At 36.5% G+C, this 27,900-nt stretch overlaps 2 protein-coding genes across 2 annotated transcripts; one reads left to right on the top strand and one right to left on the bottom strand.

The window, feature by feature from the left end:
* Positions 1-41: 41 nt before the first annotated feature.
* LOC145775222 (target of rapamycin complex subunit lst8-like) lies at positions 42-19,366 on the bottom strand. The gene is made up of 8 exons (XM_082586473.1): positions 19,182-19,366; positions 18,589-18,656; positions 16,774-16,920; positions 16,207-16,357; positions 15,688-15,766; positions 15,024-15,153; positions 1,509-1,672; positions 42-1,029 (listed from the first exon to the last, which is right to left on the bottom strand). Exons 1-8 carry the CDS (start codon positions 19,302-19,304, stop codon positions 917-919), a joined length of 975 nt encoding a protein of 324 aa, XP_082442599.1. The 5' UTR covers positions 19,305-19,366; the 3' UTR covers positions 42-916.
* On the top strand, positions 9,662-13,855 carry LOC145775061 (ADP-ribosylation factor 1-like 2). Its single transcript, XM_082586257.1, has 4 exons — positions 9,662-10,306; positions 11,786-11,896; positions 12,168-12,292; positions 12,670-13,855. Exons 1-4 carry the CDS (start codon positions 10,138-10,140, stop codon positions 12,835-12,837), a joined length of 573 nt encoding a protein of 190 aa, XP_082442383.1. The 5' UTR covers positions 9,662-10,137; the 3' UTR covers positions 12,838-13,855.
* Positions 19,367-27,900: the final 8,534 nt, after the last annotated feature.

Raw genomic sequence — 27,900 nt, 5'->3', positions numbered from 1 at the left:
GAGCAGTAAAATCACATTACACAATGTACAACATATTTCATTTGTTTCTGCGTTTGGTGAGGTGTATTATTTGTACCGAGTTCATATCTACAGTTCGAAAAACACGAAACGTATTAAATAGTTGTAGTAGGCTACTTTTCCTTCAATAAGGGCAAAAACTCAGCAAATCAATGCCATATTTTAGCGCTGTTTAAATATTGTTTTTAGGGGTTGTCAGAAAAGTCATACTGTATTAAGAAATTTGACGAAATATGGCGAGGGCGAATCGGACTATGCATGTTGAAGTAACACAAAATTACACCGTACACAACAGAAACATTGAATCCACGCACGCCCTGCAGGTAACACTGTATAAGAATATAAGAAGTTTCATAACTCGTTCCATGAGTCGTAGTGTGTTCACAAATCGAAAGAAGAAATGGAACGTAGGGAACTAGAGTGTAAAAGGTATCACTGCACAATGGTACAGTGTTTCAACTAGATGCCCTCTCAGAAACTATATCGCAAATGATATGCATCGATTTACAAAACAAAAAGCTTCAAATCGTACTTTAGTGACATTATTGCAATAGCAAAAAGGTGTAGCACGTTTAACATCAACAAACCCCACGTAAAAAGTGCAACGGCTGCATTTTCAATCACGTTCCATTAACCCAGGCAGGAAAACAACAGAACTCAAAAAGAGTTTCAAGAAAGCTGTGGCAAGTTTTAATTCATTGAAATCACAATTCGATTCTGTATTTTAGTCTGTTAAAAGCTGGTCCCGCGTTAAAAGTTCACCCATTGCACTGTTGGATAGAATTATGACCGGAATGAAAAAAATCACGAAGTAGATGGCTGACGGTCCATTTCCAAAACAACTGAAATCCAACTTCTCCGAAACTGCAATCACGAAAAACTTGAACATCAACATCGATCAGTAGCCATCGTTAAAAGCGAGACTGACCACTGCTTTCGAATGGCCACTGTATTCTCTCTTCACCTCTTCTTTGTCGATGTTCCATAACCTTGCAACACAGTCTGATGACGCTGCAAAGCATGAAGGAAGTTTGTTATTTTGTATTCGAAGAAATTTGCTTATTGGGATTATGTACTTTGAATAAAGTCCATTGCAAATAAAAAAAAATCTTCAAAAGGTAGTTTTGTAGTGGTTCATTGCCTTTACATTACTTTGACAATGTGTATCCGAAAAACCAATAGGTTGCTTTGTACGTTAAGATGAAGTTAAGAGGTTGAACATCATGTAAGTAAAAGCTAATATTAAAGAATCAACAGAAAGTAAAACACTGGTCAACACGACTTTTGCATGAACTTTCGAAAACTGATTTGAGGTACTTCTGGGGTGCATAGCCTACTGTATTGTAACTCACGAAGACAACAGATTGAATGAGCAAAAATCAAAGAACACGTCTGCAGATTGTACTTATTTTACGGTATCTCTTTGTGTCTCTATTGCCCAGAACGGCGTATACTGTTGTTTGAACAACATTACTAGAATACCAACGTACCTGTAATGATAAACTGGGAGTCGGCAGAAAACTCACAGTCCCACATCCATCCGTGGGAAGGCTCGGCTGGGTCGGAGTGGTTCAGTTTCAAGTTCGAGACGAGTTGAAAATGTGACGTTTGCCAAACTTTCACAGATTGGTCGGCAGATGTTGTTGCTAATAGTCTATAAGTACAAAGCAACAAACAAGTTAAAGTACAAATAAGTTTGATTGGTGATAAACATTTATCTCCCGTAAGCGTTACATCAATGTGTCTCTAAAGATTTCATAATCACTGCAAAAACCAAGCAAGAAAATCGTCTTGATCGCTTCCTCGAAAACACACAAAGCATTTCCCAATCAAGAAAATCGATCCACTTATAAATCGATACAACGTTTGAAAAAGTTGAATCAATGTAAAATGAGCTGATATGCTCTCTGTTATGAGACACCACAAGAGAAAGATATGATGTTGAGCGAGAGATCAAAATAGACATAAAACGTTTAGTAGGCTTGCTAACCGTCTTGGTTTACCCGATTCACACCACAACTCCACTAAGTGCCTTGATGAAACTATTTCTAGTTGATAGAAACAGCGCAACTGTTTAATCCTAGAGATGTCTAATCTTAAAAAGTTGATTAATTTATAATTTTTAATGACTTTTCCTTCCCGGTTTCCCCCAGCCGTAAAGTCGAGCAAACATAACTTGCAACATCTGAAAGTGAAATTCCTTTGCCACCGCAAGTTAATTTAGAACACGCTATATTGTTTACTTAGCAAAGATACGAGGCATGATGCTGTGTACTCACGCGCGCCATGATACACACATAACAGCACGCGCTCGCAGAAGAATCAGTGGTCATTCAAGCGAAGCGAGTTTTATCAACAAGGCTGAAAGTGCACTGAGGCTCTTACAAAAAAGCTGTTTTCTTCAGAATCTGTCCAGCCAGGAGAAGTGCCGTTTTTACGCCGTTTCAATATTGGTAAAAACGATTTCAAAGCTTGATAATGTAAAACTTAATTCAGCAATCAGTCTGTTAGTTTACGAGTCAATTGAGTTTTTCTACAAGCAGTTGAAAACCTAAAATGTTTGGAAAGTTGATGCAGAGTCAGAAGGTTCGTTACGTGGGAGCTGGAAGGCATGTGAGGTTGTAGCCCAAAGATTCATTTTTTTGAAGTTTGTCTGTATGGGTGTTGTTAGTGTAAAACTTCTGATACTCTCTTCTGACAGGTTGCGTTTTCACGTTTCTCAAGGACTGTTTTCAGTTCAGTCAGAACGAGTTATGTTGCAAAGACTAAGTGGTTAGTTTATGTTTACTATGTTTTAAAGCCTTTGTTACGCCAACTTCATTGCATAAATGAAATATGTCAATGGAGAGGGGGAGTTTTTTGTAGAATTGACACGAAATGCCCTTTCCATGCAGCTTATGTCCTTGTCGTTCGATAGTTCTATTGTGGCAACATCGCAAATAACGCATACTACGTTTCGTGTGAAGAGATTTCCATACATTTTTTATATATGTAGCGCATAAAGGGATAGTTTATTAGTTACTGATTAATTATTTCAATGTTCCACGCGGTTTTCAAGACTTCCAGGTCAGATGAGAACGTCACAGTGTATTTTCATCAACAATGTGACCGGTAGCCATTTTCATAAAAATGTTTAGCTACAGCTCCCTCGGCACAAACCACTGGGTACAAGTATTTCACTGTCAAGGCGACATTTGTGTTGTTTAGAAACAACCGCATTTGCCATTCAACCAACACAGAATTAGATCAGCAAGGAAATTGTGAGTCTCACGAATAATCACAGAGGAACGCAAGGTTGATCTCACTATGCAACAACACCCAAATTACGAAAATAACAAGCACAGCAGAAAAAAAATTAACAAGCACAGCAGAAAAAAAAATCAACGGTGAGCACAACAACATTGTGAGCACTCAAAGACTTGTGCTGATTGCTAGAAGAAACGCCATTTAGACACAGTACACAACGTAATACCGTATCATTAGGTACGACGTGGAAATGTATACTGTATATCTTAAGGAGAAGCATGTGTTACACTGCCCTCAGAATGACTTTGTTTGCGACGCGAACACCTTACGTTTAGTTAATGTGTTGCAATGTCCAGGAATGTGAAATTAAATATCTTACCGGTTGAGTCGAGCGTCCAAATGAGCTCACGTTTACTTGTCACAAACAAAGTCGTACTACTGTCATTGCTGTGGTAATGAGGCGGATGTAAACACCAAACAAAGAATAGACAGAATACTTTTGAACTGATGAAAGCGTCACCATTCAAACACAATCGGATAGAGAGACAAGACCAAAATAAAAGGATCATTGTTCTGAGTGAAAGCAAAATTGAGAACTCAACGTAATATGAACTGTCACTACCCGTGGTCCGTTTTAAAAACATGTTTTTCGAAAGCTAGACCAGTCTCAGGTCTTAGCCAATGTTAAGCTGCGAAATGTTGTACTAGGCTACCAATGCATGACTGTAAAATTCTAATTCAATTCATTAGTAGGATTTATCGCTAATAAAAATATTTGATTTATTGCAAGCCGCTGAAAAGTTTGACTCGTGTAATAATGTCATGTGATTCAGTGACGCCGCTAAGTGTATTGCACAACAAAACTGATTCTGCCGTCTTTTTTGGGCAAATAGCGCTTTTTAAACTGATCTGACCATTACTAAAGATACTGATAGAATAACAACACAGCCCAAGCTAATTAGGATTAAGAATATTACCTATAAGCGCCTCCATAAAAAAACATGCCACTACAATACGAAAACTCTTAACAGTTAACACTAACCAAATCTCCATCTGGAAAATTCATCAATAAGTTAGTTTTTGCATTCAATATTTTCGACAGCAACTCTTTAAGTTTGAAACCTCAATATTTTAAATACAATCCGCAGCCGTTTTCTAAAATATTACATACCCTAATTAGGTTGTCCAATGTCCATCAAGACGCTGTACCTTTAAGGCAATGACTATCCGGTGATACGGCGTAAAAAATAAAAATTATGTATCTCTTTCTGCATATTTTGTGAAACTTTGGTTAAATATCATGTGATATCTGTATGAGAAAGCCTTACATTGTAAGTTAATGACCACTTCAAAGTTAATTATATCCAACATGAGCCACAGTAGAATCAGCAAAGGCCATAAATCGACATGCACGCAAATTTACTGGCGAAAATAGATCAGGAACAATAACGCAAAACGCGCGTTGCTGTCAACCAACAGTTGATTGAGACAAAGACAAGATTTCACTTATATTGTGCTTTGCTTGCACTTATTGAAGCACCAGAACGTAGCTGGTCAACTGTGATTTTCGATATGATCCCATTGGCTGTGAAAGCAACCACGCGATCTTATAGATATAAAATACAGTCAATACTTAAAGACAATCACACCAAGGCTCAGAAAACAGAATTGCTTGTGGCAGTAGCCTATAGCTAAGCAATGGTTAATGAACATTGTTTGTTCAGTCGTCTCTAAGTGATGCAATGCACGTTGTCTATGCACAACAAGAAGTTCTGAACCTACTAATTATCAAAATAATTAAAAAAATCAAAACAGCAAGTGTCACAAAACACGTGTAGAATTCCCTTAAATCTCAGAAAGAAAAAGCTGGATGTTGAAGGTGAAGCTGTGCATTGTGCAAAAGGGCTAGCAGAAATTGATTCAAAAATGGAATTCAACTACTGTAGAGATAAGCAAAGCACCGCCTCTACATTGCCACTCACGCTGACATTACGTCAATCGTTATGCTAAACTTCAGCTACGATGAACGTTAAGTCCAGGCAAAACTCTGGAATGACAGGACGTTTGGTTGAAGAGGGACGACCTTGCCGACAACAAGGTTATTGTTTCTGTTATTTTAAACTACTGAATAGGCGTGAATACAAAGAAATAAACTTGATGCAGTAGCCTACTTCCAAAATCACAAAGTATCCAAATATAAAACTTGATATAGCCTATGCCCTATGGAGTCACAGTTTTGATGATCTCAATAAAAAGTTGTAGTTTTTTTCGCAGTGGGCTGCAAGTTTTCCCAACAGCAATGTGTTATTATAGTAGTTGCATTGACGTTTTAGCAATAGCGTTAGACCACCTAACATTTCAGAAAATGAAAATGTGCAGTTTTGTGTGTTAATCTGAACAGTAATTGAAGTGATTTGAGTGTTACGATCAACCACGCCTAATACGCAAAGCATTGGTCTTCCTTAATGCCCTGCAGCTAGTGCAGCAAACCAGAAAAAAATACGTAAAAAATAGCAGCTGTATTCTAGGTTGAATGCGAAAGTGTTTTCGTTAAAAATATCTTTCGTTTGACAAAATTTATAAATCTTCATCAAAAAGGACCCAAACACCAACAGGGCAAGCTTGAAAAAAAACGGAACCAAATCATTGATAGGAAACAATTTGAAAGACCTAACGAAAGTGAACGAACGCCCAAGCCTGGCACAGCCATGGCACACGAATAAGAATGAAAGAAAAACTAAGAACATCTGCTTTGATCCATGTAAGCCATGGTTGAAAAAATACAATCCATGTGTATTGTAAGCCTATTGAAGGTTATAAGCAAAGTTTCTCAAACATAATTTCAAAATACATGTACTCCGCACCAATTGCGTCATGCCGATTTTAATGCGGGGTCCTAGTATTGAGTCACTTTCCAAAACCGCAAGAAAAACATTACTTCGAGAAATGATGACGTCAAATCAAAACTACAGTGTTTAAGCGGTGACCTTGCCTCTGTGTTCCTAGCATGGAGAGGATATGATAGCTTTTCACTGGCGTAGACATTGTGTCATTTTTTTTCTAATAATATTCTTTTTGGTTTATGAAAAGACCATTACAAGGGTAATTGAATATAAATAACACACCTTGTTCAATAACCATCTTTGATGTAACACGGCGCCCATCTTGAGGACGCGAAGATAACGTTGGCAGATGAATGTAAAAATGTAACATCTTAATTAAAACGCAAACCAGTCGATTATTGAAATATGATAAAAAACTTAATTGCATCGCTAACCGGTGATCTCATTTTTAGTCAGATAATGCATGAATGTCAAGTGAAGACAAAGTTACCAGACAGCAAAATCCGTCATTTTTATATTGATTCATAGTATGCAGACGTTAAATCAATGGGTTGAGTGAATAGATTTGCGTCTATGGATATTCCCACAATGCACTCGGTACAGTCAAAGCAGCAGCGACCGTGCAAAAAAGGAGTCATGCAACGTGTTCTCCAAGACTCGTAGGCAATAACACTTCACTAAAATTTATAATAGAAATGTTTTGTCGTTCGACAGCAGTTTTCGAGTTTGCACGTTATTATTACGAAAGAATCACGTTTTGAAAAAGTTCAATTCACGGCAATAAATACACACATCAACACACAATAATGTTGTAAACTTGGTAATAGCATACGACGCATGTATGACGAAGTTTGTAAAAGTAACATTGAAGATCATTTGCAAAGCTTCGCCTATGAGACACGAATGAACTAGGTGAAGAGTAACAAAAATGTGCAGACTATTTGCACGTCAGCTGATACCAAATCATGTGAAAAGTGTAGGTTGAACAACGGCATTGATGCTGTGACACTTATTTCACGCACACGGATTGGACAAAGAAATTGCTTTATCAGATTAGTTGTCCTCTTGCTGCTGATAACCGAGGTTTTGTATCAGTTCGGATTCCATTTGAGCGATTAATCACGTGATTTATTGCACTCAGCTTATGACGTAGATTTACGTCAGATACATGTTTGTAAACGTCCCATCAACAACAAAAACAGTCCTCACTGCGGCGGACAGTTTTGCCTGAAGTTAACAGTATGGTCAAATTGGCCTTTGGCGTTACGCTAATTTGGTAATTTTTAACAGACGTTTGGTCTGCTCCCTTTACGAAGACGTCAAAACAAGTGAACGATATCTGAGAAATAGTTAGTCCGTAAAACCTCAACTCGACAGCAAGTGGAAAGTTACTGGATTTAAACAATAAGTAGGAAGCACATTTACAGCATGAGGCATGCCCAGTGCCCACATAGTGTTAGAGTGAATTTGTAAACGATGCACAAATGTCTCAATACGTTCAAAAGCGGTTTTACAAGTCCACAGCAGGTTACAGCGTAGAGACAAGCTCACTGTTTAAATTTAGCAAGAACAGACTCAACATCAAGTCAGCGTACAGTTAACTTCAAGATAAGATAGACGACAATAAAGCAACTGTGCCAAGGAAAACCACAGAAAGCAATTTTATAGTCAAATAGTAAATGGCAGGGCAACTGTGTTGAAAAGTGACGTGGAAGAATCAGCTTTTAGCTTTCAATAGAATTCAAATAATTATTGTCTGACATTAAGCTGCTTTTGTGTGGTATGAAAGGAAGTCTGGATAGTGATTCCAATTGTGTTTTTCTCTTGGGACAGCACGTGGCATGACTTCGGTTTTATTTCATGTAAGTTTTGTAGAAATCACCTTGCCAAATAGTTGAAAACAATTTTGCTTCACTTTAACAGCCAAAAACTGCATTATATATGATTGATGAATATACATGTGAGGCACCACAAAAAAAAACAAGCTCTGGGACACTAGTGGTTCTCGTTTTCATTCGTCTTCTCATCTTAGACAAGATCTAATTAATAATTTTCAGTAGGCCTGACATGTTTCAGAATGTCTCGCTCTGAAAGACATTTTCAGAACTTGACGTGATGGCGTTAAAAGGTTATTGATGAACACTATGCCGGTCCTGCTTCCAGTTGCATGTGATCTTATTGAAACAATTTCTGAACAAGCAATTTGTGTTGACTTTTGGAGTGTTGTTTTAGTTGAGGATATCAGAAGGAACAACTTCAGTGAGAAACCGACTTTGTGCTGATGGTCAAGAAAAATATGCTTTTTTCTTTGTTAATTTTTTGGTTTGTGTGAAATATTGTAAAACACACTCGTACCGGTACTTAACAAAATGCACGCTATTAAGTTTAAATTTTATAACAATACTATGATATGTACAAGTACAAGGCAGGTTAGCGATAAAATAGATTTTATAGACAAAGGCGGTTCAGCCTATGCTGGAGGATACTTTTGTCCAAAGGGTGAAGTCGCCAAACTCTCACCACAAAATTCACTTTGTCAAGTTATTAGATGTAAATACCGTGCTAGTCTTTACAAAGCCAAAGCGTACAGGAATTATAGATACCGTTGTAATAGTTAAGCAAGTTTTTCCACATACTTTTTGCGCACAAATCTAGCTTGGATGAGTCACTGTTTCTATATCCTTTTGACCTTTGGCCACGCCAAGAGATATTTTGCAATTCCGTGTTGAAACTACTGAACGCGATTACCACCAATTTGACACTCCGAAGATCTTTGTAGAAAATAGAATGTAAATTCAGGAAATATTGTACAGAACATAATGCGCTATTGCAAAAGTCACTTGAGGCATACCCAGAAACAGAACCGTTAGCCTGAATAGTAAGTAAGCCTTGACAATATATGTATGTCGTGTTAGAATGCACCAAATTTAAAGCATCCTGCTGATACCGTTACCACTTAGGTATGATAATGTGATAGAAGTCAGTGGGTAAAAATGCAGTACAATTTATGTTTTTTTAGATAACCTGAAAAAAAAATTCTCTTAATTGCTGCAGCGGATATTACATTCAGAACAAAAAACTTTCAGCAACTAACTGCCAGCTTGCCAGCAACAGTTTGATAAAAATACCGTTAGTGTTAGTAAAAATAACATTTTCGGTTTGAACAGCTAGACGTCTAAAGAATGAATTGTTTTCGGTGATTATACAAACAAAAGAAAGAACGACACAGTCAGCCAAAAATCACATGAGACATTAAACAATTTCTTGACGTCAGAATCACTGCTCCTCGTAATATCAAACAGCAAGTCTTAGAAAGCAGCCACAATCCATCAATTATACGGCTGAATTTTACTCAAGCTTAACAGCAGTCGTGACATTAGTGTCCAAAGATACCGGAAAATATTTATTTAAAGTCTTGTTACGCCTTTCAGTTAGTCTTCTTCATATTGAATGCGTTAATAGCTATGGTTGCAGTGAGTTTTGTCAGACAGGCTCTGTGAAATTCTGTAATGCGTGCGGCTTTGACATGGAAGATTGAACTTTGGGAAAATTGAACTTTGTTAAGATGCAAAAGTAACCATAAATTGTAACAAAATCCAGAAGTTCTAGTTTCCGCATGATAAGCGGTGAAATAGTGTAGTTTACGTTGCGATGATGCGTTCTGACGTCATAGGAATACGTCGCTTACCAAAAGTTATCCATCCTATCAGGATGCGACAGGAAGTGTGAAAGGTCGAAACGTATTGTTTTAAAACAATTTATATTTTCTAGGTTATTGATAAGCAGCGCTACTTCCTTGAATACTTTCATCGGAGCTAAAGCTGTAAAGGTTCTTACTGTGGTTTTAACAAGCTGATTGCGTGCAAATAAAAGTATGGCCGAATTTTAACAAAGTTTCCAAACAACAACTCTTTTATATTGCCATTTTCACCAAGGCAAAACTTGATACAAGCTGTTCATTTGTGCACCGACTACATCGACTTTGTGACTTACGCATTTTTGGTGTTGAAACACTTGTGAAAGACAAACAATGGGAAATTCAGGAAGTTTAGAAAACGGCAAAAGCGGAGGAATGTTCAAAAAACTGTTCAGCAACAAAGAAGTTCGGATATTGATGATAGGATTAGATTGCGCTGGAAAAACTACGATCCTTTACAACTTGAAGATGGGAAAAGTAGTTCGAACTATCCCCACGATAGGTGAGTACCTGGTTTAGTGGTTTGCAAGGTAGATATTATCATGCTCATTATTAAAGGTACATCCGAGTTAAGAAGTTTCGTTACCTCTCGAGATGTTTCAATAAAGTAGCGATTACTGGATGAATGTTTAAGAATAAAAGTTAACGCTTGTCATCACTAAAAAGTGAATATATTATGTTTCAAGACAAAGCAAGAAAACTATTTTGCGTTAATTTTCTGACCAATCATGTGTTCAATATTGGTAGTATGGTATATGAAACTAAGTTACATCACATGTTGAAGCAAGACTTTGCTTCCAGGAACACTAAATACGCAAGCATAAAAATTCCAACAATCTTTTTCGGTAGCCTCTATAACGAGATGCCAAGCATGACTGTCATATCAACAGCTATTTTTCTCGGAATAAAAATTGAAAATTCTTACAAATTGAACTCGCTATTTTATTAGTCAGACATAAATGCAAAAAAAAAACCTTAAGAGAACTCCATTTCATTAAACAATGCAATCAAATAGTAAAAAATAATACATACAGCTTACAAAGCTAAGCAGTTTTGTTGAACAACCATTATAAGTAGCTGTTCGGCTGTTCCTCGTTGTAGTGGGTTTTTCGACCACTTGAATTCTTGCGTGTTGTACTATAACCACCTCATGAGATCTATTTCTTTTTCGAGTGGTAGTTGGTGGTTGTGCTGGTGCTACGGAACTTTTGTATACTTTACAAAAAATTCCATTTGTAACGAATGTTGTATATTACATTGCTGATGAGGTCGCCGTGCAAACTGAACACGTTCAATTTTTTTGCTTTATTTAAAATAATGCTCAACTGTATGGTGAGGAAGACACTGTCGCACATATCAAACATCCGATGGAATACCAATGCCGTATAAGTCTACTACATAAGAAGGTCACTGGATGCAAAATCAATGTAACATATTCAGTTTGTAGTTGTACTACGCAAAACTTCATTAAATAATAGGTATACGTAGACAAGAGACTCATAGGTGGGCCGATAACCGCAACATTGTAGCCCACAGTTCCACGCGTGTCATACAGAGTTCCTTTTTTTTAGCTTGATAGCTCCACTATAAACAACTGTGGCCAAGTCAGATGTGAAAAAGTCCAAAAACAACCACAGCAAAGTTCTTTGCGTGTGAACCTCTCCTTACCTACTGGATTATTTTCATCTTACTGTATTTGCTTCTCGGAAATACAGTAGTCTTTTGGTACAACCTTTATTGTCTTTTTTTTTGTCATGACTTCGCAAACCACTAATTTATGCCACAGAACTCTTGACCGATGCTTTTCCCAGTCAATTAAATTCTTACCTTTGCGGAAAGAAAACAATCAAACCAGCTTACACACTAAAAGATTTACTAGAACATGTTTATTGGAAGTAAATGTACTTGTCAAGTGCAAAACTGTTAACTATAAGGTGATGAAAGTCTGTCTTAGTGGTAATTGTATTGCAAATCATTTCAGGGTTTAATGTGGAGACGGTTGACTACAAAAATCTGAGTTTTTCTGTCTGGGACATCGGAGGTCAAGACAAAATCAGACCATTGTGGAGACATTACTTCTATAATGTTCAAGGTACGTGCTAATCAACTTTTCAAAGGCAATCTTTTGATGCACGACACAAATTCAAAAACCAATCGTGCAGTTGTAGAGAAGTGCTGCCAAATTGCCTGAATGTTTCATTTGTTGAATACAGACACAAAAGCCATGATATAAGTTATTATAACCATAACTTTGGCATAAAAGCAGGGATGAAGGGTGCAAATAGAAACGCGTTTCTTAGTAAAAAGTTTTAAAAAAAACACCTATGGTAGATATCTTTACGACAAAGGTTATTAACTTTCAGGCCTAATTTACGTGGTCGACAGTAACGACAAAGAACGCATAGAGGAGGCACGTGAGGAAATGCACAGCCTTTTGGAAGAAGACGAACTAAAAGACTGTAAATTACTCGTCTTTGCCAACAAACAGGTTAATTTTACAAGTTGATTAGGCTACTGTGAAAGGATGAGGCAGCTTTCCGATAAAATCTCACCAAACCAAACATTCATAGTAACCTTTCTTTCGCTTTTGCTGACTTGGGGTTATGCGAGTATCTTGGCTGTGTGGAAGATTAATCTTGGTCACATTTTATGCTGTTATTTAAAGGCCCCTTTTTCATATTTACCAAAGTGCACAGTAACTTACTGGCTGGCCTTTTTACTCTTTTTTATTGTAAGCCATTGTTGTCACAGTGTAATATCTTTTGTTGTGAGAGAGACAAACCCACGTTGCCGTAATAAATTGAACCAACTCATTCAGCCGAAGTCAAATTTTGGATTCATTAAATTAATCATGTGTCATTTCAGGATCTTCCCAACGCAATGAGAGTTGATGAAGTAAAAGATAAAATGAATTTATCTGCTGTGACAAACAGAAAATGGCACGTCCAAAGCAGCTGCGCTGTAACAGGACAAGGACTATTAGATGGACTGACTTGGCTCGCGAACCAAGTAAAACCAGGAAAAAAGAGATGAAATTGGTACCACTTATACCTGCATCACAATTTTGCCTCAAAACTTTGAACTGAACAAGGTGTAGCGGTCAAGTGATTCAAACTGACGTAAAAACCTGGTTACTTTCCCGTTACTATGGTAAAAAGAGTGTTTTCAGGCGGATTGTCACTGACTGTCAGTCTTGACAAAATCAATTGCAAAAATTATTCTATGTTTAATGTCGGTTCAATTCTTTTTTCACTGTGACAACGATCCGTACTCTTAGGGGGTGAGGCATGAGACAGTTTTTTTTTCAGCATCCCTACGTAGGTCAACAGAAGCAGAAGTTTCGATAATTGTAAAGTAAGATATATGTACTGTATCCACCAAGTGCCCTTTTGGCATGAAAGGTCTCTGCCAAACAAAGATCGAACGTACTGTTTTCCGATCATGACAATTGACAGGCCTACAATGACGATCATGACAGTAAAATTCACTCGTTGAAACGCGTTCATAGCTGCACCTAATTACGAGTAAATCGAACTGAAACCTGAGCTGTGTTTTCAAAGTGATTGGTCACAAACACCTCATAAATACAGGAATGCCGTTTTTTTTTTCGAGAGTGTGACCACGACGATAGCATTGAATGCTTACTACAGTCTTTACTTGCAGTTCCGCAAACGCCTTTTGATTTACTTGTTCTTAGTACCTAACTACATTTTTAAGTCATGATAGGTATCAGAAAGCGGTAATGATCAATTGCAAAGTAACTTGCTAACACTGTAGTCGTATACAATGTCGACAATAATTTGCAGTCATCTACAAACAAAGACTATTTGTGCAACATTTTGCCATGGAAAACTTCCATTTTTTGATAATCCCATGTTTGGAGTATTTCTTATTCGTATTTATTTTGACATATCCCCCCAGTCGATACACACAGTTGAAAACAAGTTGTTTTAATAGCCTTTTGTACAAAACGCAATGTTTTTTATGTTTACGCTTCAAATGTCGTTCAACGTGTCTTATATCGAAATAATAAATGACTGACGGAATCAGACTGAAAGCTTATTCTTGAGAAAATTAGATTCATAAAGCTGTTTATCTGAGCATAAAAATTGATTTTTCACTATTGTGTAGTTGCACCACTTTTTGACCTCAAAAAACAATATAGTGGTTTCTTTCAAAGGCTGGCAGATTTGCAGTCTCTATTTGTACACAATGAATAAGTATTAAGTCATAAATACAAAATGTCAATATTTCACTAGGCGAAAGTCTAGCTGTCAGTAACTGGTATATTTGAAAATGGTTCAAAGCAAATGCATTGTTTCAGTGTCGAATTTACCCAGCAAACTTGATTGCTGTTTTAATCTCTAACTTAAGCGTGAAGCGAGGTTTCATTCAGTATTGCTCCGTGTAACGCTAATTGAGAAGAAATTATATCTGTGGCGGTGGAAAATTCCAATGTATCTTGTCTATTGCTTGATGTCCACCAAATGGTCAGTGGCTCGGAGAAATCCAACGGCTTCGAGTTGTGCAGAGTTGCGTTGAGTTTCAATCAGGGAAAAATCTTTTTCAGCGTCAAGACGAGAAGCAACAACGTGTAATTTGCATCCCAGAAATGACTGCACACTAGAATAGTCTAGCATGAAATCATTTGCATTTATTCTCTTCATGGTTCGTACGAACGACCATGATGACTAATTTAAATTTCCTTTATTCTTAATGATCCACGAAACATATCGGGATCTTGACACTCATGATGTGACAGTTGTGACATATTTGATTTTCAGCAGCTCACAACTGACACCTGGCGGAAACACTAGAGAAATGTGGAATCCCATTGCTAATTAATTATTTGTCTCGCTGCACAGTACCGTCTTTGGGGTAGATCGCTCGTGTTAGAATTCAACTTCTGATTTCAATTAGCAAGAACTAAAAAAATCTTCGGCCACATCAAGTGATCAAGTTTAAAGTATTTTAAATGAAACTCATTGTCACAAATTCCTCTTACTTCAAAAATGTTTTATATTTTCGATATGATGAAAACTGAGAGTTATATTTTAGGCTAATAAAAACACAGGACTTCAGTTGATATGCTATCTAGTTGAAAAGAGCTCGTTTCAACTCACTCTGTGGCCCGAAAAGCCTTCACCAGCTACTCACTAAGGTCGCTGGTAATCCTTCGAGTTCTGTCAGCTAGTTCAAATGTATGCGGTGGTACTTACACTGAGTCTGGACTGAACTTGCACTTGAGGGCATATCGACTGTGTGCCATGATTTTTGCTCTGGGGTTCACTTGTATGATCCCATCCAACGTCTTCCGGTAAGTCGATATTCCCCACACGAAACACGTACCTGAAAACGTGATTGGGAATAAATACACAAATTTAAATTTTACGTTACAAAGAATGAAAATATTTGCTTAAAACTGAACTGCCAGAGAATTTACAGCAAAGTACTGCTTGCGTAAAGGTGAATCAGCGCACTTTAACGTTTTGTAACAATACTTGTGGCTCGGCAAATCCTGCGTACAACACTGAACGTATCCTCAACACGCATGGTTCATTGGGTTGAGTAAGCTATGACTACGTCGTCTGCATAGAACATTCCTTGCGACGTCAAGTCAAGAGCGTTGAATCACATTTTTGTTTTCAATATAAAATTTATCAAAATGAGTAAACTTGTTGCTGCAAACTAAAAAATCATTCTCAATGCAAGCTGAGTATGGTAGGCTAATCTTACACAATATGACTTATATACTGGTTATTATTCACAAATAGGCGTTTTTTCAATTCGGTTTAGTTTCGATACGAAACATTTTTCCAATGATTAGAAAATCCTGCGCACGCCACAACTCTATATAAAAACAAGCATTATTATTAAAATCACCTTTAGTATTGACAGCAGCAAGGTAGCTTGCATCGGCATCAATGTCCACACAGTTTATCGCCACTCCCGGCTCGGGTACCTATACAATATACATGCGTTTTTTTAAATTAATCTGTTTTTCTTGAATGAAGCTGAAGATATTATTCTTCTTGAACAAATAAGAACGATAGTGACTAAACAATTTGACTCACAGTACGTAGGACGACTTGCTATCAATGCAAAATTGATGGCGCTTATTGTGAAGTATTTTAGTGCATATTATAGGCCTACTTTTTGCTTCAATTAGTACTACATTGACGTACACATCGCTTCAAAAGCTTATGCCAGAAGCAAAAATATATAAACTAGATGTGATGGCATGTAACCTTATCAGCACGCACAAGAAGGGTTTTTGTTGTGCTGAGTGAAGTAACTTGTGTGTCTCTGCTTTTACTTCGTATTCATCATATGAACGTTGCTGCCACTGCATGAAACGATACCATTCCTGATGAACACCCACACGTTTCAGAATTCACATACCAACTGTTCAGTTTTGTTCGACTTTAAGTCCCAAATATTTATGCATCCACTTTGGTCCGCAACGATCAATCCACCCTGGTTAGGGTGAAGACACACTGAGGTGATGGGTGCGTTGACTTGGAGCATTCGATTGCACTGACCGCTTTTCACTCTGCACAAAACTTTCAAGAATTAATTGAAATCTGTTTATTGAATTGTCACTTTACATTGCCATTGCATTTATCTTATATAATTACAATAAGTTCAAAATTTGTGGTATTTTAGTTGTATTATATAATATTTAAAAGTAAACATTAGACGAATTCAATAAATGCATAAATCAAACTCTTACAAAATGAAACCTACCAGTGCATGCAATTAAGATCATAAAGTTAAACCTGCTTCCAGTGAACTATTTCATTGCAAACCAGTTAAAACCTTAACTCACAAGATGTTTAAACAGAAATTGTTAGCAACAGTATTATATATGACTTGTTAAAGCAATTTTTGGAAAGGTTTATATTGTGCGTGGCTAGATTGAAGCTACTGTGTATAAAAATAATAATATAACACATGACTTTTTTTTACCTCATATCCCATATTCTGGCCATATTATCCTCTCCTCCTGTGTACATCCATTTTCCATTCTCTTGGAAACCAACTGCAGTTACATTTTTTCCCAAGCCGTCGTAACATACAATTGCATTAGGATTCATTGATTTTATGTCGTACATTCTAAAAATTGCAACGTTGAGCGCCATTCAATATTTTTGAAATTGTGAGAATGACTGGTTGTGTGAATTATTATTTTATGATTATTATTTGAATAGCCTAGTAAAGTTCCAATGGCCATGACTAACCCGATTCATTTGCTTGTAACAGTCAATTCACAAAAGAATTACCTATAGATATGTAAATTGTATAATGGTAAATTATTTTTCCAATTGTACATATTCTAGATTTCTCAAATTTTACTTGTGAGAACTGTTTTCTTATGTGCTTGTATTGTAGGGTCTGCTACTATTCGGTGAGTCCGATTCGGTGAGTTCCTAACCTCTAACCCTAACCCTAAAACGGCAATGATAATTAGGCTACGGTACCCAATAATTTAAAAAAAAAATTGAAAAAATCCCCCATTAAGGGATCGGACTCACCGAACCAGACTCACCGAAACGGGCCATTCTGGTATTGTAAGTATACCGATATATCATTTATATTTACATTTTCAAAAATAGAATTTACTGGTTCAAGCCAGTTCCTGAAATAAGACTAAACTTTTTATAGAAAGTCTGAACAATATTCAGCCTAAAAATCTATTCTGGGTGACTTACAAGACTAAAAAAGACAGTCAATGAACAATGAGAAATAAAAGAGTGTTAAGCATAGAGTTCTACACTGGGCATGGTGTGAATATTTTTGTAGAAGAACCATGTTCCTTATTAAGAAGTTTATTTCAGTATGACCCCACATTCATCATAACGTACATCAGTATAAATAAAGCACATCTCTTTTATTCATGTTGATTGTTGAATTGAAGCTACAAAGTGCAGGCACCTTGAACATCATGTGGTCAAATCGTTATACTTCATGAAAAATATTGTCTTAATGAAATGGCGGTAATCCTTCCCAATGGTCCTCACACTCCTTTGCAGCAAGCAAACTCAATAAAAGAAGCTCAATACAAACATCCAAACTACAGAAATGAACACAAACGACGCAGTCACACCCAATGGGTTAAATTGAAAATTGTATAAACCTCTAGGTTGCATTGATGTTTTTGTTCATTGGTAGGCTACCTCTAAATGCCTATTGTAAGGCATTATCAGTGTTGCTAGATGTATATACTTAAAATTTTCAGCTTAATTGCCACCACAAACTTTAGCTCAATTGCAACAAGTTGAAAACAAGCCAAAGATCAGGCTACAAATAAAAAACTGTTATCAAAAACAAATCATTTTTAAAGTCATCAAAATCAGTTTTTTAAGTAGAAATGATATTTATTATATTCTATAAAAATGACTTTGAAATAAAAAGAAAACTGTAACAGCTGAAATTTTTTTGCAACTCAAGAATAAAACTACAAAGTAGTAAAGTTCAGTGGGAAAACCAAGAAGCTGGCAACTTTGGCCATTGTCAACATATTTAGGAGTCATTAAACCTTAATCCATAACTTTAATCCTCTGCAAAGCAATCCCAAATGGAACTGGCACCTTTAACAACGGTTGAACAACTCTGACATTTGTACCAACATTTACAAACTGCAAAATGACAAAACTTCTCGCTTACTCTTAATCAAAGCACAACAATATAATATATTATGATTTTGCATTTTGTATAGGCCTATATTTGAACTTTAACGTTACTGTACCACACTGAAAATAATGTCCAGAAAGCAAAAGTTACCTGACATGCTGATACCCTGCTGCAGCAAGTAACATTCTATCTGGCGTAATTTTCATGGCATTAACTTGCTGAAAAACAGTTTGTAATGTATATAATGGTAAATTTGACTCGACTGGAGAAAGTTAGCATTCGTTTCATAAATAAAACTTTACTTTGTGAAGATCATATCGATTATATAAATGCTCAACACAATCCTCAATCAGTATGTTAATAAATTTACTGTTTGGCTCAATGCTCCAAGCCTGTAGTTCACATTGGAATTTCAAAATTACAGCAAAAGTAACCTATGGCACCATTCAATCAAGAAATTTAGTGCAATAAATATTAGCATGGGTATGTCAGATTTAGCAATAATACCTAACAAATTGAATAGCCTAAGTAGGCTTTCATAGAAATTGTAGATAGGCTACACATCTTGACATGACATCACCAGTAAGCTGTAGCTATAATTTAACTACATTTCACAAGTTAAGTTGATGTAAGGAATGAAAAAGTTGCTTTATATTTTTATTTAACACTGCACTGTCTGTACAGCATTTCATGTCTAGAATATAATCATTACAGTTAATGAATGACATATTGAATCTACTCACTGAGTCTGGATGTTGCACAGTACGTAAACATAATCCACTATGAGCTTGCCAAAACCTGATTGTGTGATCATAACTTCCAGTAGCCAATAAAACAGAATCTGCTCCACCGTTGTCAACAGCCATTATGGATTATATAATTATCTAAAGAATCTATTTGAATTCTATTGAAACATTCTATTTTATGAAAATTCTATTATAATTTAATCTATTATTAAAATTAATCAAATATAATATTAAAAGATTATATTATTATATACAACTATACCTGCTCTTGGTATGTCAATTGAGCACTTTGTTAGGAAACATCTTGCTGTTGCATCACGCACAGCTTACCAGAACTGCAGTTTGTGCACTTTGGCAAGATGGGTGAAAGTTTCCAAATGTAGTTCCTGGCGTATCAGGAATGGAAAAATCACCACGCTGCATTACTTACCGTACATAGTATATAATAAGGCGTTCCTGTCTAGTGTACCATTTACTGCACTGAGGAGATCTTAAGGTCGAAACAGTGGCATCCTGCCTGCAGTTATATATATATTATATAACAAATATAGTTATTACTTTCTAAAATATCTACAGCCTGTAAAGCAGTGGTTCTCAACCGGGGGTCCGCGGACCCCAAGGGGTCCGTGAAGCGATTTCCAGGGGTCCGCAAAAGTTTCCGAGTTTTCAACATGACGGATAAATTAAGAAATTTAAAAATTGTTTGTGCTTTGTTTATGTATTAGCCTACAGTGATTCTTAAACTGTAAGTCGCAACGCACTGGTGCGTCGTTTGAAATTGCAAAAGACATTGCACAAAGGTTTGGTTTCTTAACTAAAATACGGTATCATATAAATTACTTAAACCTTTTAATAAGGCTATATGTTGGCTATGTTTAACTAAATTCTTTTAAGACAACAGATTGTTGATCAATGATTAATTTAGAAATACAAACGTTAGTCAGCAGTCTATCACCACTCACGGTTTTGCAATGACTGTGATTATAACGAATTAATATTGATTTCAAATGAAAAAAGGGAGAAATTCTTTGTAACAGTCGCAAGTATTCTATTAACTTTTGATAAAAGTTATAGAAAAACATCAAATGAGCATATAGCTTACCGATGTTTGATCCTGTGTGCCAACATATAGCTCATAAGTCATAACATAATTCTGTCAACCTCATCAATCGTCAAGTGCGTTGCGAATTCAGCAAATTCTTTTAAGTGTGTTGCTTTGAAACTTATGGAACATATGATTCCATAAGGAAACGCGATATACCAAAATTTCAAATTGAAATTTTTAGGGGTCCGCGACCGCTTCGAAGACACCAAAAGGGGTCCACCAAGACAAAAAGGTTGAAAACCACTGCTGTAAAGGTTTTAGAAAGTCATAACTATATTTGATGTAATTTGCTCTGTTTAGCTTTTTTTCTTGGCATTGAGCAGTTGAGAACTTTTTATAGTATTGATAGTATTTATTGTTTTTATTATTACTTATTGTTATTCTTAAACACATTATTAAATTTATTATTTAAATTAATTGATTAATTATTATTCCATTCTATTAAGATTCTATTTGAATAAGGACCTTATGATGACCTCCAGCTTTTAGGGTGATACAGGCTGTTGATACAGATTGAAAAACGATATTTGATGTAATTTGCTCAGCTTGGCTTTTTTGCTTGGCATTGAGCACTTTTGTAGTATTTATAGAATTTATTGTTTAATTATTATCTAAAGCGATACATACAAGTCTGAAAATGCAAAAACACATAATCATAGAGTTGTTTTAAAATCAAATAAACAGAGCCAAAGTCGCTGATCGGAGTTGCCGCAAACATTTCAAAAATTTTCCTTTGAAAAGATCGAGAGAAAATATACAGAAGCGCATAAGTCGCTGATCGGAGCACAGTCTCTATATTACTATTGTATAATTACTATTGTAATTATAGTAATAAATTAATTGTAATACTAATAAAATACCTTGGCGTTTACATAGATAACAAATTAACATGGAAATATCACATAGATAAAATTTGCGGAAAAGTAGCAAAAGGTTCATGGGCGTTGCTTAAACTCAGAAATTATGTCAACACAGACACTTTAAAAGATGTGTATCACGCTTTGATTTACTGTCATTTGCAATACTGTATTTCAAGCTGGGGAAAGGCCTGTGACAGTGCACTGGATCCATTAATAAAATTACAAAAAAAGGTTATAAGAATAATTACGAAACAAAATTACTATGCTCACACTAATTTTTTATTTTTCAAAATGAACATCTTGAAACTAAAAGACATACATAACATTGAAATAAAAAAACATATGTACAAAGTTCATATGAATGAGTATCCGTCTACGTATTGTGATTTATTTACAAATGCTTCCTCTATTCATCAGCATAACACAAGATATCAAACAGGCAACAATTATTTTATAAACAGATCAAACACAGAATTTGGCAAGAAATCCATGCAGGTATTGGGACCAATGCTCTGATCAGAGGTTCCAAGTAGGCTAAAAAACTTATCATTTCATTGTTTCAAAAAAGAGATCAAAACGTTAATTTTACAAAGCTACAGTGCATCGTAAGTGATATGTTATGGAAACCAACTTGTCAGTTGCTTCGGAAACTTTATTATTCTCTGCTTGCTTCATGGAATTTTGTGTTTTGGCCTACGTTATCATCAATATGTTTTTTTTTTTGTGCGTATGCTGTTGTTGAAGCGCGGGAACGTTTCAATTATTATTTTTCTCTTGTAAGCTTATTTTAAATGGCAAAATCGTAATTTCCGTAGGGTGGCAATTGACTAGTAGACCGTATGGTCGTCTCGTTGTCTCCCTGTCGGTATGGGAACTTGTGTAACTTTTGTACTGTGTATATTGCATATTTCAAACATGTACCTATGTTCCTGTTACTGACAAATAAAACATTGATTGATTGATTGATTGATTGATTGATAGTATAATTACTATTGTAATATAGAGACTGTGGATCGGAGTTGCTGAAACAGTTGAAGTACCGTATCTTGAAATAATAGTTGATAAACCGAACCTCACTTTTTTGGGCGCAATGAAACGTCATGTAAACGTAGCCTGGCACATACTACTAGCGGACCGCCGACCGGTACCTCGTCCAGTCGTCCTACTTACATTCACTTTTGTTGTTGCATGAGCAACAGCTTCGTGACCCCCTATAAAATGCTCTGCGACCCCCTTGGGGGTCGCGACTCCCAGGTTGGGAACCACTAGTTTAGTTTAGATTTAGAACCACTAGCTAAAGTTTAGCTGTTGCAGGGAAATCAAGTGGTTAAATATAGTTCACACAATTTGGTTCATCGAAGAAATTACTTTACGAGTTTTCCGGAATACACGCGATACGAACAAGCATGGGCTCGTGCAAACCTAAAATCCGTACCATAGTAGAAGATATATTAAAAGTCTTGGCATTAGGCCTACCCAGAGGTGGGCAGTAGCGCGCTACTTTTGTAGCGCCGCTACTAGCGGCGCTACTTTTCTGGTGAAAGTAGCGGTAGCGGCGCTACGTTTTAGTTGGAGTAGCGGCTGCAGTAGCGGCGCTATTCTTTTTCCAAAGTAGCGATAGCGGGAGAGGCGCTACTTTTTTTCAGTCGTACTCCCGCTACCCGCTATTTTTTAATTTAAAGTGAAAAAATACTCGTTTTTTTTGGTAACTCTGGCGTGGTCAAGCAGCTATAGCCTATAGCCTATATTTAATCGGTTTGGTTGCAAAGTTTCGGTCTTTTCGGAATCACGTTTTCTGGTGTGGAGCTGCGATCTTGCCATTAGGTCTACGTGAAACGTCGGTGCAGAAGGAAACAGCAATTGTGGGCCCTTTTTTTCGGACAGGAGCAAGTCCTTGAGTTTTTCGAATACCGAGTTAAAACATCTGTTCATTAAATACAACACTCCCATTCCTTCCAGTGCTGCGGTGGAGATACTTTTCTCTGTTGGAAAAGATGTGCTTAAGCCAAAGCGGGCAGGACTTAATGATTCTCATTTTGAAATGATCGTGTTTTTGAAAGATGCGTAACAATAAATTTCCCTTAGAATGTGTCTTCTGTAACGACGTTAAAATGACAGTGTAAACGAATGATAACATTCGTTTTCAATGTCATTTTTGCCTCACTAGGGACTTGAAGAGTGTTTCCTAGTGTCATTATAGACAAAAGTAGCGGAAGAAGTAGCGGTAGCGCGCTACTTTGGTCCGAGTAGCGGTAGCGGGTAGCGCGCTACTTTTGTAAATTGGTAGCGGGTAGCGGTAGCGCGCGCTACTTTGGTCCAAGTAGCGGTAGCGGGTAGCGCGCTACTTTAAAAGTAGCGGGTGCCCACCTCTGGGCCTACCTACATAGAATGTAAATTCATCTCTAAAGTAGCGATGAATGATAAATAAATAACGGAATTAGGCAAAAAGTATGCAAATAAAGTAACCTAACAAATGAAAAGTAACCTAAAAACACAAAAAGTGGCATTTGGTAACTTTATAATTTCCTAGATATTGATTCCACAACCATGAAATTTTGGTTCTACATTTCTTTTGTTAATTGGTACAACCAAAAAAGTAACTTTAGTAACAAAAAATCGCTCTAGCAATTACAAAAAAACTATGATTTATTTCAATCCTATGGCAACTCTAAATCTATGTTTGAAAGAATTATGAAATTTGAACAATCCGTGATATTCAACTTCAAGGCTTCAAGTTCTGGTCCTCTCCAAGATCTAGTTGTCGCACGGTAATTGGCTTTGGCAGATGTGTTAAAGTAGAGAATTGTTGCCTGGCGAAGCAGGGTTCAAGAGTAGAGAGTTTCCTGATTACGTGGGCGCACCTTGACTTAGATAACCGCATGTTTTTTTCGGTGCCTCCATGGTGTAGTGTAGTTTCCATATCAAAAAAGCGATTTGTTATATCTCCTGATGTGTACATTGAAAATGAATGTGGAGCTATGCCGAAATAAACTTGATTGAACTTATTACCAGAATGGACTTGAGAAAATCTTTTAGTCTTGCTTGAAATTAATTTCTGGAATAACTTAGTCTATGCCCGTACTAGCCTAGTCTACTGTAGTCTAATCAAAAACATGTTCACTGTGTTTGATTTATAAAAGAATCTATTGTCCATCTCTGGACAGGCTCTTTTTAAAGCTTAACCTTAACTGTTTGGGTGCAACCTAATTCGTACCCGTACCGTCAGTTCGTACCTTGAAAAGATCAAGAGAAAAAATTAAAAAAAGCCGAAGGCGCTGATCGCAGTTTCCGCAAACATTTTAAAAGGGTTAGGATTAGGGTATCGGTATCCGCAAACAAACAAACCGAAAAGATCAAGAGAAAGAAATAGAACATCGCTGATCGCAGTTTCCGTTTTTCCCCAGTTTCCGCATACATTTTAAAATTTCCGGTAATGATCCTAAGAGTTTGCCGAAGTCACTGATCGCAGTTTTCGCAAACATTTTAAAAGGGTTAGAGTTGATCGGAGTTTCCGCAAACGTTTTAAAGTGGTTAGGGTGTTTCCCCAAACAAACAAACTGAAAAGATCGAGAGAAAAAATAGAACAAAGCCAAAGTCGCTGATCGCAGTTTTCGTTTTTCCGCAGTTTCCGCAAACATTTTTAAATTTCCGGTAATGATCCTAAGAGTTTGCCGAAGTCGCTGATCGCAGTTTCTGCAAATATTTTAAAAGGGTTAGGGTTGATCGGAGTTTCCGCAAACATTTTAAAAGGTTTAGGGGTTAGGTTTGATCGGACTTTTCGCAAACATTTTAAAATTTCTGGTAATGATCCTAAGAGTTTTTGTTTGTTTGCGGAAAATTTTAAAATGTTTGCGGAAACTGCGATCAGCAATTTCAGCTTTTTTTAATTTTTTTTCTCGACCTTTTCAAGGTACGAACTGACGGTACAAATTGTTCATGGTACAAATTAGGTTGCATTCCAGCTGTTTGCATTGGCAAGTTCAGTGATTTTTAAAGTTGAATTGCCAGAAAGTTTGTCTTTTTTTCAAATACATATATAGAACGGCTGTTATTTAAGTATAATGTTGCAAAAACCTGCTTGTAAAGCTGTGTTTACAGATTGATTCAGTTATTTGGCTCACCTATTTTCCAGATGTTCTGATGACTATTTTCTTGCTGGTGTAGCGGACGTCGAGTAGTCCAAAGCATCCGCTCATACCTAGCTGATAAATTATTGAAGCAACATCCCGAGCACATTGGTGGTGGGGATAATCCGAGAATGATGTGTGGATGTCTACATACATGAGTTTATTGCAGAAAAATAATGTTCAAACTGCCAGGACGCATTACCTCAAAAGATGGGTGCAACCTAATTCATACCCTGAAAAGATTGAAAGAAAAAATTAAAAATAGTTGAAGTCGCTGATCGCAGTTTCCGCAAACAAACAAAGTAAAAAGATCGAGAGAAAAAATAGAACATCGCTGATCGCAGTTTCTGTTTTTCTGCAAACATTTTAAAGTTTCCGGTAATGATCCTAAGAGTTTTCCGAAGTTGCTGATAGCAGTTTCCACAAACATTTTAAAAGGGTTAGAGCAGTGATTCCCAACCGCGGCTCTTAGAGCCGCATGCGGCTCCAAGCTAGCCTTCTTGCGGCTCTCATTGACCCCTAAAAATCCCTCAAAAAATTAAAAAAATTTTTTATAATAATTAAGGTGATTATTTTTTGACTTGTCAAAATTATTTTCGAAGTCAAAATTGTTTACAAACTGCATAGTCGTTGTGTCGTAGAGGTTGCACTGTCAGTGAACTTTTCATTTTACATCTTACACCAGGGATACGTGTACCCTTTGGGGGTACGAAGCACCAAAGCAGGGGGTACGACATGCAATGTGACATTATAAATCAAATCCTATTGCAGTTAATGTGGCCACTGCTCCTGATAAGTTACAATTGGAGTTGCTAGACATGCAGTCAGATATCGAGCTCAAACAATTATTTCAAAGTGAAGACCTACTTGAATTTTGGAGTCGAGTTCCAGAGGGAACGTATCCCAACTTGAAAACCAATGCCCAGAAAAACGCCTCTGTATTTGGATCAACTTACGTATGTGAAGCACTTCAGCAAATGATCAGAATCAAAAATAAATATCGCAATCAGTTGACCGATGACCACCTTAAGCAGCTACTGCACTGCATTCTCTGCAATTGCGCCTTGCTTTGACAAACTTGTTAAAGCTCAAAGCCAATGCCAAGTTGGACATTAAATTGATTTGTGTTATTTTTCTTGTTAGTGTTGCTATTCGTTGGTACATGCTTTCATGCTTTAAAATTTTCGTTATCTTATAATTACTTGAGTGTTTTCATGCGGCTCCATACGCACTCTGAAGTTTGAAATTCGGCCCCGACACCAAAAAAGGTTGGGAACCACTGGGTTAGAGTGTTTCAGCAAACAAACAAACTGAAAAGATCGAGAGAAAAAATAAAACAAAGCCGAAGGCGCTGATCAAAATTTCCGTTTTTTCGCAGTTTCTGCAATTAGTTTGAAATTTCCGGTAATGATCGTAAGAGTTTGCCAAAGTCGCTGATTGCAGTTTCCGCAAACATTTTAAAAGGGTTAGGGTTAAGGTTGATTAAAGTTTCCGCATACATTTTAAAATTTCCGGTAATGATCCTAAGAGTTTTTATTTGTTTGCGAAAACTCCAATCAGCGACTTCGGCTTTTCTTAATTTTTTCTCTCGATCTTTTCAGGGTACGAATTGAGGGTACGAATTTGGGTGCATCCCAAAAAGTTGCAACCGAAAAATGCCTAACTAACAGAGCGTGGTAAACTGAATCAAAGTATGACTCGTAACATAACTTAAGCTGACAGCAATTACAATGTGTAAACTCGATTAATCAAGTTAGTGAAATCATAGGCATTTTTTCATTTTGATTCTTGGACAGGTTGCCAGTTTTTTGCCCCTTTTTTGTGACCTTGATTTTTTGCTTTTACAAAACATACATAATTTACAGTACTTGCGTGGAATGTATGTGATTGCAAGTGGTAAAACAATGCCGTTGAAGAATATTGTTAAAAGTTGACTAGGGCTGTAGCTTTTAGATGGATGCTTGTCAAATGTTTTGTTTTAGCTTCCCCTATTAGTCTTGTCAAAGTAGCTGTGGATCCTTTTATAGTATACTATTGTTTTTATTTTCAAAACTTATGGTTAGTTTGTTTGTTCCAAGCAGCCTGCCTGCATCCATTATAGTAAAAATTTTAGTCAAAATGATTTCCATTCAAAACAGCTGCTTGTCGATTCATTTGACTCTCTGCTCTTACTCTCCTTACATGGCCTCTAGTGCACTGTCCAAAAGTGTTCTTGGTTGGCGAATTGATTTCTTTGTCAAAAACTATACAAAAATGTTATTCTCTGTCAGACATGCCTCTCAAGAAAGTGACATCCTAAACTTAATCATTTTATTTGCCAAATATATTGGTAAACACCTGCCCGAGTTGTCTATCTATACATACGGTACTGAATATTATCCTTGCATAAGAGTTTATAAGCTTAACCATGATAACAAAAGCAGATTGCATGTACTGTATTTTATGTAAAAGTATTTAAAGGTTGGCATGAATTATGCTAGAACCTACATATAGGCTATCACAGATTTAAAGATAATTTTTGTTAAGAAACTTAATTGATTAGTGATGTTTCATGAGATATTTTTGAAATTTGTGTCAGTTATAAAAATGTTGTCTGCAATCACAGTCTTTGCATTTTCAGAAGA

The sequence above is a fragment of the Aplidium turbinatum genome, chromosome 8, assembly GCF_918807975.1.
Source record: "Aplidium turbinatum chromosome 8, kaAplTurb1.1, whole genome shotgun sequence".
In the NCBI taxonomy this organism is placed as follows: Eukaryota; Metazoa; Chordata; class Ascidiacea; order Aplousobranchia; family Polyclinidae; genus Aplidium; species Aplidium turbinatum.
The sequence above is the reverse complement of the archived record's forward strand: the minus strand, read 5'-3'. Positions and strand labels throughout refer to the sequence as shown.

What these genes read in the sequence shown, in the direction of transcription:
- LOC145775061 (XM_082586257.1), top strand. Translation starts at nt 10,138, where the DNA reads ATGGGAAATTCAGGAAGTTTAGAAAACGGCAAAAGCGGAGGAATGTTC. An exon ending in TTACTTCTATAATGTTCAAG is followed by an intron (nt 11,897 to 12,167) that starts GTACGTGCTAAT and finishes ATTAACTTTCAG; the next exon opens with GCCTAATTTACGTGGTCGAC. An exon ending in TCGTCTTTGCCAACAAACAG is followed by an intron (nt 12,293 to 12,669) that starts GTTAATTTTACA and finishes GTGTCATTTCAG; the next exon opens with GATCTTCCCAACGCAATGAG.
- LOC145775222 (XM_082586473.1), bottom strand. Translation starts at nt 19,304, where the DNA reads ATGGCTGTTGACAACGGTGGAGCAGATTCTGTTTTATTGGCTACTGGA. An exon ending in CGAACAAAACTGAACAGTTG is followed by an intron (nt 15,767 to 16,206) that starts GTATGTGAATTC and finishes TATATTGTATAG; the next exon opens with GTACCCGAGCCGGGAGTGGC. An exon ending in AAGTTCAGTCCAGACTCAGT is followed by an intron (nt 1,673 to 15,023) that starts GTAAGTACCACC and finishes TTGTACTTATAG; the next exon opens with ACTATTAGCAACAACATCTG.